Source organism: Chlamydotis macqueenii, chromosome 1, assembly GCF_036417535.1.
Source record: "Chlamydotis macqueenii isolate bChlMac1 chromosome 1, bChlMac1.mat, whole genome shotgun sequence".
Taxonomy (NCBI): domain Eukaryota; kingdom Metazoa; phylum Chordata; class Aves; order Otidiformes; family Otididae; genus Chlamydotis; species Chlamydotis macqueenii.
Window position 1 is genome coordinate 160408841 of NC_141556.1, and position 10962 is coordinate 160419802.

Genomic DNA, 10962 nt, shown 5'->3' on the forward strand with positions numbered 1-10962 from the left:
AAAGATCTATTTACCTCACAGTCTACAATAATGATGCAAGCAGTACAAGTCCCCTCCTCTACAAACACAGTAGGCAAATTGTGCTTAAAATCTTTTCAAAAAGGCAAAATACGAAGAAGTGTACTAAAAGGTTAGGCACTCAGGCTCACATCAACATCCAACTAAGAATTCCATCAAGGTCACAATGGAAGTGGTCACACCATAGCTCTGCCAGCTGCTCAAGCACTGCTGGCAAAGCAGAGGGTTTTACTCCACACAGGCACCTCACACTGCTGCTGCCTTTGCACCAGCACTTGCATGGCCAGAGACCGAACCGGACTCTTCACCAAATCCAAGTTAAAGCTTGTCAACCAATAACAAAGGAATAAACCTCATTGTAACGCTAATTCTGTCATGCTTTGGCAGCGACACATGAGACAAAAGGAGTAACAGATAGCCTCTTGGTGGAATGAGGAGCTTCCACAGTACAGAAAGAGGAATTTCTCCCCTCCACTCCCTTTATATAAGGGAAGTTGATCTTTGAGAACTCTCAGAAAACACGAATAGCTCAGAATCAGTAGATATTTCATTTACATATCTCTATTAGACCAAGGCATAAATAGAAAAGTCTCAATAGTATGACTCATTACTGTGTAACATCTTGATATTATTCTTCTCAAAGAAAATTACAAACTTGTACACATTATAACAAAGTCCAACAACTTAAAAATAAAAAAAACGTGTAATTGAGAAATTGCAGTGTTAATGGACAGAACTCCGTCCTGGTACTATCTGTCTCTATGCTTCAAGTCAAGGATTTTAACCAGCAAAGTTGCTTCAAAATTCACAGAAGCAAACACTTAACTCCTCAGTTCGTTGAAAATGCAGAACACCAAAACAGGAACTCATTCACTAGCTGAGTATAAAAGAGGGATAGTTTATATACTCTTTGCTACCATCTCAGTATCTCAAACTTGCAGTATCAGTTTCACTGAGGTGATCCACTTCAAGATTTAATTTTAAAAAAAAAAAAGTTACATGTTGAATTTTTTTTTTACAGTCCTGAAGAGAAGAAAGCATGGATAAAGTCAACCTTTCAAAGACATGCTTTGAAAATTTCATAAAGATAAAACCTAATCTTCATGGGATTAGACACAGGGAATACCTCAAACAATACCACAGTCAATTATAATTGCTTCCATACAGCTAGCTTGTAGAACAGCAGTGACTGAGTGTTCACATACCAAGTAGTTAATTTAGCAGTTTCTTTTATCAAAATCAAAGCATAAATATTCCACTGCCTCTCTGTTGCCTCCCGTCCAAGCTGCTGCGTGAAGGTGTTCCAAGTTCTGTGACTCATGGAACGCAATTTGCAAGAAAGCAGGACACTTAACAAAGCAAACAGTAGGGGAAAAAAACCCTCACCCAAAGCTATTTCAGTGTGAGCCACTTTCCTGAGATACGTACCAATAGCTGCATGAAAGTGAGACAAGGCATCTGCTAGCTGTCCAGCAGCCAATAACTTCTTTCCCATTTCAAGCTGTTTTTCTACTTCTGCATTTATTCCACATTCAGCTCCTTGAAAACAAAAAGATCAAGGTTTTGAATGACCAATTTGATTATACCAAACATATACAGTGATAATATAATACACACAACAGACAGTTATTGATACAGAGATCACATCTTCCTGTACTAAGACAACCTGAAGTCCAATAAACACGCAGCATGTCTTCCCGGCCCCCAAAAAAATGATGTCAAATTAAGTAGGTAAACACTGTAAAGCACTGCACTGTGAGAGGGCACTGAATATGCATTTCTACTCCTGTATACATGTTCAGTAACATACTTCAGCACATCAAGCTTCATACATCAACTATAAAACAGTTTGACAAAATACATTTCTATGTGGGCTTTTGATTTCAAAAGAATCTGGAAAAACACTCAATGCACACACAACAAATATTAAAAGGCTTTAAGTTAAATTTCATGACCCTACGGATAACTCAGGACTCAACTGAGAACTCTTAGCTGCTTCAGAAAATCAGCTTCTCATCTACTGGCCTTTTGTCTCATCTTTATCATCTCCAAGGTAAACTGTTTCCAGAGCAGAAGTTTTGACATAAATAAAATTCTCACTCTTTTCATTTAATCAGCGGTATGAAAGTCATATTAAAGTGGAACATTTTCAAAGTGCTAGTTTTAGTTTATAGCTAATGCATTGCTGCTGCTCAACCAACAGGGCAAGACCATTGTTGAGAAGAAATGAGCAGCTGAGTGCAAGTACATGCTGTATGTACACCAATTCAGCCACAGAGGTTTTTCGTTTGTACTGCTTCCAGCATTCTTCTAATTCAGGACAGAATTTCACTACAACTTACCAGTTTATGACTATTCAAACTTTCACACTATAAAAAGTTCTCTTTTACTAAAAGCACACCCTATGCATAAAGTTAAGCAAGGTAATATATTAAAATCCTGAATAAATACATTACATTAGAAAGTAACGAAGTACAACTACTATGAATCAATTTCTTTGACTCAAGTTTGTATCTACTTAATTTAGGCAGGCACTTGAATTAATCTTAAATACAAAAATGCAGTAATACTTTGAAGTTGTTTCTTAGACTCTGAATAAAAATGTTACACTACAGAGATAGTTTGAATGAAAGCACATCTAAACTTCTCACACTGAAAGGGGATTAAACAACAAAGTAATTACAACAGTAATTTCTGATCACCAAGTCATCAAGGTTTTAGAACCAGAACCTTTCAACACCTGGATCTTAATTTAATTTCGCTTTCCCACTCCTTAATACCATTTGTAATTCTTTCCACTTCACATTATAAGAAAACCATTGAGCTGTCTATATTAAAATGAACAAAATGCTCTCTGCATCCAGTGGAAAAAGCTCCGTCCGTTTGTCATAGTTCAGCCCCGACCGGGACCAGACCACGCAGTCTCTCTCTCGTTCCCCTCACCCCTCCCTCTTCCTGGGGTTAACATTATCTCTACTACCTTCCCCTCCAAGCGGCACAGGGGGGAAGAGGGAATGAGGGTTGCGGTCAGTTCATCACGTGTTGTTAAATGCCGCTACTTCGTCGTCAGGGGAAGAACTCCTCACACTTCTCCTCTGCTCCGTTGTGGGGTCCCACCCATACGCCACAGACCTTTGTGAAGCTGCTCCGGCATGGGTCATCTCTTCCACGGGGTGCAGTCCCTCCAGAACGGCTGCCCCAGCGGGCCCTCCATGGGCCACAACCTCCTTCAGGCCTCCACCTGCTCCAGCATGGGGTCCTCCAAGGGCTGCAGGAGAATCTCTGCCCCTCCATGGACCTCCATGGGCTGCAGGGGGACAGCCTGCCTCACCATGGTCATCACCACAGGCTGCAGGGGAATCTTGGCCAGGAGCCACATTACTCCTCCCCTCCTTCACTGACCTTGGCGTCTGCAGCCGTTCCTCACAACAGGCTGGCAGATGTCTGTCAGGATCCTTTTTACATCTTATTCACTTCTCCTCTCCACTTCTTGCAGCCGGGCTGGGCTGAGCTGGGCCCAGTCGGCCGCCTGGCGCGAGGCCAGAGGGTGAGGCCTGCAAGGCCCATGAGGCCTGCGCCTCCCCCTCTGCACCTCTGCCCCCGCTCAGCTTCTTCACATCTTCTCTTCTCTCTTTTTTTCCTGTTTTCCCCTTCTTAAATACGTTATCACAGAGGCGTTATCACGGGACATTCTGCTACCAATTGGCTCGGCCTTGGCCAGCAGCGGGTCCGCCCTAGGCCCGGTCGAGTCCACTGAACAAAGGGGAGCGACTTCTAACAGTTTCCTACAGAAGCTACCACCTTAGGCCCCCCCTACTAAACAAAACCACAACATCGTTCAAAGATTGATAATAGTTCAGGAAACTGGATACAACAGCTTCAGTTCAATTATTTGCTTTAGAACAATGACAGCAAACATTTTTTTTTTTAATTAACAGAAATGACTTCATAAAAATAAGGCCTGAATTTCCAGTCAGTAACTTTTTTTTTGTTTAAATAGATGGCATTAAAATAGAACATTACTTATCATATAGTCAATTTGGAGACCTTATTAAACAAGGCATTTTAAAATCAATTCTAGGTATTTATAGCTCTGAATAAAATAAAAGTAGCTCCACTCATAGTGGAGAAGTATTTCTTGACAGTAAGGTTTTCCACATACAGTATTCTACTTTGAGGTAGCTTTTATGTGAAGGTCCAATTTTCTGAAAAATTAACATTCTTTGCCATTTTGATCTCTTGCTTCTTCTCTAGCTTAAAGTTTTGATCACTGAGTAGTCCAATGTCCTCTAAAATGACAAAGCAAGCATTGCGGGGCGGAGGGGGGAAGAAACACAACACAAAAAAGCCAACAACTGAAGAAAAAAATCCAAAACAAAACTGTAAAACAAACCCACCACAAATTTCCCTGGCTTTGGAAGTATACTAGCAGCAAATCAGGTATCAAACCATAAACAGACTGAAGTATTTAACATGAACTAAAACAAATAAAAATTATAAAGCTTCATCCCTCCTGTCTCTCCCCGCATACGAATACTGAAATCTTTCAAAACTTAACAGTTTGGAGTGGTATCCTGTAAGTGGGCTGTAAATTACTCTTTGATGAGTTTTTCAGCCACCTAAACACAGCATTCAATTTCCACAGTCTCAAGCATCTGAAGGAGTGTCCTTGTTTCACATTTAGTCACATCAGGATAGCTCCAAGAATAGAATTTCCACAATAAGATGTACCCACACTACTCACGGTCTTTCACACACATTACGTTCAGTACAGCTTTACAGTTACATAATACTTTAGGCTGGAGAGCCACATTTTTCCTTGAAAATACTGAAGATAACAAATAAAGGAAACTAGAAAGGTGACCACTAATAGTAAACAAGTAACAAAAGCAGGAGCAACATGGATAGAGAGGTAAAGCATGACTGTAGATTTCCTGCAAAACAAGACTAATTACTAGACAGACATTAAAACTTGGCTCTGCAAGCTGCCAAACATCATAAATTAATGTGGAAATTTCCAGAAGCAGCCTCTATAGTCACTGTAACCACGATGAAAAGTGACATTTACCGTAACTACTCAGGAACACTGCACACTGCCCTGACAGTTGGGTTGTTTATTCATATATATCTATTGCTTATTCATTTTCTGGTTGTACGCAAACAATTGCTCTAAATAAACAACCCCACAGTAGACATCTGAAACATAGATACAGAAATCTAAGGAGTCAAATTCTGTGAACCTATTTGGGGACCTACTCTTTGGTCTGGGAATGAACAGAAGGACTCAAGTTCAACCTGAGGAAAAAACAAACCAAGCCCACAAGAGCTCTTTCCAACAGACAGATAGTCATTAGGAAGCTGGCTATCAAGGGCCCCGCGCTACAGCTGAAGAAGCTACACATGCTCCAGCAAGAAGCTAAATTTATGAAAGATAAATACAAGCACACTATTTTTAAAACTTCCAAGTATTTTGAGTATTATTTTTAAAGCCTGCCTAATTGTTCTCTATTCACCAACGACCTCAGACAACCACACACAAGAGCCTCAGCTGTCAAATCAAGTCAGATATTCTGGATAAATTCAGAGCCTGTAGTTCTGGCACTGCAGCAAGAGTTTAAAAAAAAAAAAACCACACAAAAAAAAATAACAAACACACCAAAAAACAAACCACCAAAAAACCAAACCACCACAAAAAAACCACACAAAAAACCCACAGAAAACCACCACCAACACCAAAAAAACCTACCATCCCCCCCCAACCCCAATCAAAAAAATAAAAAAAACAACCACCAAAATCTATTCCCAGATAAGAACTGGTATTTGCCAACTCAGAAGAAGTCAATGAGAAGGCACAACAAAGAAACAAAGATAAGCAGGTGCAGCTAACCTGTTTTTCCAGTTAAATACACTGACTTCAAATAAATTATACCTTCCTGGCAGGATTTTTTTTTTATTAAGAATAACTACTGCTACTATGTGGGTACCTAACTATATGAACTTCAAGTATATCCTCACAGAAACAAGCACATCCACAGTGTAAAAAGCTTAAGAAAGCCCTCTAACTTCAAAACAGTTTCAAGATTTCACATTCGTCTACACACTCTTCTTCCCCTGTGGAATTTCCATCCACTTTTAATTTTTTTTAATTTAGACTCCAAGCTGAATAATGGGACTATGAAAATAAACAGAATTAGTTCTGGCTATATACCAGAAACAGAACTGTTTCAAAGACAAAGAAGAAACATGCATGCTACTAACCTTAAGTACAATGATCTAAACTTTTTTTTTTAAAGAAAAAAAAAAGAAAAAAAAAAACAACATAAAAAAGCCTGATGATTCTCTTGTCATGCAAGTGGAAGATCCTGCTTTTGGGGCTTTGCTTTTATGTGTGTTTGTAAATGTGTTTTTCAAGGACAAGACTGAGCAAAGTAAAAACTGGACAAGCAATCACGGTTTCAGGAGCAATATGAAAATGCTCACAAGTAGACTCAGAACATCCAGTGGAGCAGAGTGTGTAACCTCCATTCATCAAGGTTTCACTCCCTCTGTTTGTAAAGAAAGTTGGTAAATATGACTACTATTGGCAAACCAGAAAGCCATCCTTCCCCACCTCCAGAAAGCTAGAGGCTTTCTTCCCCCTTCACATGACTATCCTTTGCAATTTGGGGTGAGAAAAAACACCTTCCAAATTCAGGACAGAAACATACGGTGTGGGAGGGTGGTGACAAGAGAAACAGTTAAGGTTAGAGGTCTGACAACAACAAACTGAGCCCTATATCCTTAAAGGCCGTTTCTTCTTCCCCTTATTACATTTCCTTTCTTTAATACTAAGAAGGAGAAGGGGAAGAGGAACAATACTCCGTCCTCCTCAGTTGCCTCTTTTTGTTGCCATTAGTGCAGACAAAAGCCATGAAGGGTGAATCTTGCCAAGAGGTGACTTGTGTCAAATGGGAGCTTATCCAGCACAAGTCAGGGCATTCAAGGAGGAGGAATGGAGGAAAAGATACAGTAAGGGTGAACTGCAGCCTGCCACACCACCAGATACTCCAAAACCTTTTTATTGAACTCATTTACCAGCCAGATGTAAATTAGTATTCACAGGTACTGCCGGCTAGATACAAAATTAATACAAGCCGACTGTTCCACTGATTCATGAATCAGGTGGCAGAAGGCAGACTTCTACAATTACGATATTAAGATGCAAATTTAAGCGTGAATATTAACACCTTTGAGTTCAAAGATCAGGAACATTGAGGGGGAGGTAAATCTGGATACTTAAATAATATAAAACCACCAAAATCTCTAACTACATATTCTAGAAAATGAACCCAGGAACTAAGAGGTTCGTAAGTTTAGTAAATAAGATCCAGAACCACCACTGTTCACCCTAATACTCTACTTCAAAGCATCTTTATTAACTGAAGTTAAGAAAATAAACCCCAAATTAGGAAACCATGGCTTTGGTACGTCCACACAGCCATTAAAATATATACTTGAAGTAGGTTGGCAACTTCAAATAAAGAAACCTCAGCAAGAGCATCACTGCCACAATCTCAGCTGGGGAAAAGAAAAAAAAAGAAGTATTACTTTGTCCACAATTACTGTTTTTCCCGCTAACACTACCAAAATACGCATGCAAAAAAGCAATTCAACACCGCAGTATGTAGCCTTACAATACAGAGCATCTTTGCCACACTATGGTTCTGCTGCTAGCTGAAGCATTCATTAGTTTAGTACGTAAACTGAGTTTCTAATGTCAAGCTCAGGTCAAGTCTTGGGTCTACACACTCATTCTCACTATAGAGCACTTCAGTTCCACCTCAATCTGCCACTGTCAGATAAAGAACGTTCCTCAAGTGAAACTCAGTTTTACAATTACACACACAGACAGTTATACATTTAACAGGAGCCTGTGAATATAAGCTTGACCACACAGGTGTTGCTGACAGTGTACTGAAAGCAAACAGGCCGTACAAAGTACAGATAAACTTCTATGCTGAACTTGAAATATGAAACGTGAGAGAAAAAAATCCAGAATAAAACAAAAACATAAACAAATGCAACACAACTGTCAAAGGTTTCAGCAAATTTGTAGGTCTGGCACTACGAATTGCTGTGGCCAAAAAAAAGCCTTTGAACTTGGAAACCGTGCAGGATTTGTACAGAAGTCAGAAATTCAGGGCCAGCGCGGAACCAGCCAATGCTGTCACACAGTTGCACTCCAGGATACCAGGACACTTTCCAGACCTCACAGTAGCTGGCACCCTGTCAGCAGGCCAAGGAAAACGAAGTGCACCTCAAACTACCTTAAACAGCACCGCCAGGAAGTCAGATAAACCCAAACAGGTTACAGGGAGTGACGGTGCCCTCATTACACACCCTTCCCAACAGCTTTGATGAGGTGGCACTTCAGCACCTCCTTCTTCCTCACACCCCTTCCAGAAATATTCCTCCTCCTCCCTCCCCGGAGGTCCAGCGGGGGCTGCCCCTCCGCCGCGGCAGTGGCGGCCCCAGGGCCTCCCCCCGGCCGGGCCCGGCCAGCCCCGCGCACCGCTTGGGCTCAGGCCCGCCGGCTCCCCACGGGCAGGCCGCAGCCCCGCCGGGCCCGCTCCGCCCTCCCTGAGCACTTCGGCCTGGCTACACCGGCTGCCCCACAGGCCGGCAGGACACCCGGACACCCCCCAACCGGCGGGACCGCTGACGGGAGAGCCGGGAAGGAGCAAGGGCGATCAGCCACCACCCTCCGGCTGGCCACTACCGCGGGCCCAGCCCCGCCTCAGGCTGGCTCGCCCCGACGGGCCGCGGAGAGAAGCGGCAGCCCCGCCGCCGCCACAGCCCCCGCGCCTCGGCCAGGCCGCGGCTCCCCCCGCGCCCCCTCACAAACCCCAAACGCCCCCCGGAGGCGCAGGCACCTCCCCCCCGGCCCTCACCCTGGTACTGCAGGTCGAAGAGGACGAGCAGGAAGGGCAGCGCGGAGCCCAGGCGGCCGGCGGAGGCCGCGGGTGACACCATCTCCGCCGCCCACCCCCCGTCCCGACGCCCGCGGCGACAGTGGCGGCGCCCCGCTCCGACGGCTCCAACTTCTCCGGCCTGGGTCGTGGGCGCCTCTGATTGGCCACCGCACACGCTCGTCTAACGTGGAAGCAGCGTAAAAACACCCGTCCGCGCAGCGCCGGGCCCCGCCTTAAGCGGGAGGGGGCGGGGCGCAGCTCCGCGCCTGCGCGGTACGGAGGCGGGGCGCTGCCTCCACTGAGCTTGCGCGAGTGGGCGGCTTCCCCGCTCCCGCGCGTGCGCAGGAAGGCGGAGCGACGCCGCTGCCCACAACGGGGTGCCCTCAGTGCAGATGGCGGGGCAGGCCTCCGACCTCCCGCAGAGAGATAAAGCCTGAGTGTTACCATCTGCCTCTGTATTTTATCTCCTGTCTCTTTGCCCGCCCCCTCCTACCGCAGCCAGGTTTCTCCTTTGTGCCAGGCCCGGGTTTAGCCCCTCTGAGGGTGCTCTGTAGGTGCTGGCGGGCCTGGAGAAGGACGTGGGCTGCTTGCCTCAGCCCAGCCGAGGGGTGAAAACGGCTGGCGTCGGGGCTGTTGGAGTGAGTTTAACATTGCGAATATACCCTTTTGGAGTGTGGTAGCTGCTTAATTGTTTTAAGTCTGTATCTCTGGACCACTGAAATTGTAAAAAACTCAGGCAGCAAGTCACAAGTAAATTGATCCTGGTTCTCTGTTGCTGTGCCTGACCTAGCCGTAGAGCTGAGAAAGGCAAGCGTGATTTCAAACTGTGCTTGATGGTCTTCTGGACAAAATCGTGTTTTCCACTGAGAGCAAAGCCAGGATAGTCAGCATGGCCTTAACTGTACGCTGACCTCCAGGCATGCCAAAAAAGTATTAAGGAACTGTCGTAGTTCAGCCCCAACGGGGACCAGACTACGCAGTCTCTCTCTCACTCCCCCACTCTCCGAGAGAATAGGAGGAGATTTGACAAACAAAAGAAAACCAGGAAAAAAAAAAACCAAACACGTGGGTTGAGATTGAACAAAAAGTAAATTTAACAGTAATGACAGAAGAAAACAATAGAGTGATGGAACACAAATACAGTATAATAGCTCACAACAGATCTCCACATCCAGTCTCTTCCAACTAGCAGGGCCTCCCTTCAGCCCCCTCCTCACTTATATACTGAGCATGATGTCAGATGGGATGGAATAGCCCTTTGGCTATGTGATGGTTTAGCCCAAATCACCACACAGCTTCTCGCTCACTCTCCCCCTCCCCAGGGGGATGGGGGAGAGAATTGGGAAGGAAGGAGAACTCGTGGGTTGAGATGAAGACAATTTACTAAAATAAAAGGGAAAACTACAATAATAACAGAATATAAGGATATTAAAAAATATACAAAGTGAACAATATGTGTTTTCTCACCACCCGATGTCCCAATGACCGATACAGCCCGTCCCGAGCAGCGATCACGGAAACAAACCCGAGCAGCAAGCAAAGGAGCAAAAGGGAGCCAGCAAGGTAGGGGGAACGATGCCAGCCAAAACAAGCAGGAAGGATGGATGCCAGGAAGGCAGATACCCACCCTCGCCTGCCCCCACTTATATACTGAGCATGACGTTTATGGCATGGAATACTCTCTTTGGCCAGTTTGGGTCAATTATTCTGTCTGTCTTTCTCCCAGCTTCCTGCATCTGCAAATTAGCGAGACTTGGAAAGCAGGACGGTGTCCTTGGTCTCATTCACAACAACTGGTATCATCAGGGTGTTTATGAACATTCTTCACACACAAAATCCAAAACATACCAGCTACTGAGAGGAAAAATTAACTCCATCCCTGCCAAAACCAGGACAGGCTAATTTGGGTAAATTAACCCCAGCTGTTAACTAATTAGTTAACTATCCCAGCCATAGGGGCTACCAGCTTCAGTTCTCCACCCAGCTCAGGTAA

At 44.3% G+C, this 10962-nt stretch overlaps 1 protein-coding gene across 1 annotated transcript in view; it reads right to left on the minus strand.

Moving 5' to 3' along the window:
- Window positions 1-9133, minus strand: part of DNAJC3 (DnaJ heat shock protein family (Hsp40) member C3) — a 35157-nt gene extending 26024 nt beyond the window's left edge. Inside the window, exons 1-2 of the mRNA XM_086771364.1 lie at window positions 8949-9133; window positions 1447-1557 (exon numbers count right to left, since the gene is read on the minus strand). Coding sequence (XP_086627490.1) covers window positions 1447-1557; window positions 8949-9030 — 193 coding nt within the window. The 5' untranslated portion in view covers window positions 9031-9133. The remainder of the gene's footprint in view (window positions 1-1446; window positions 1558-8948) is intronic.
- Window positions 9134-10962: the final 1829 nt, after the last annotated feature.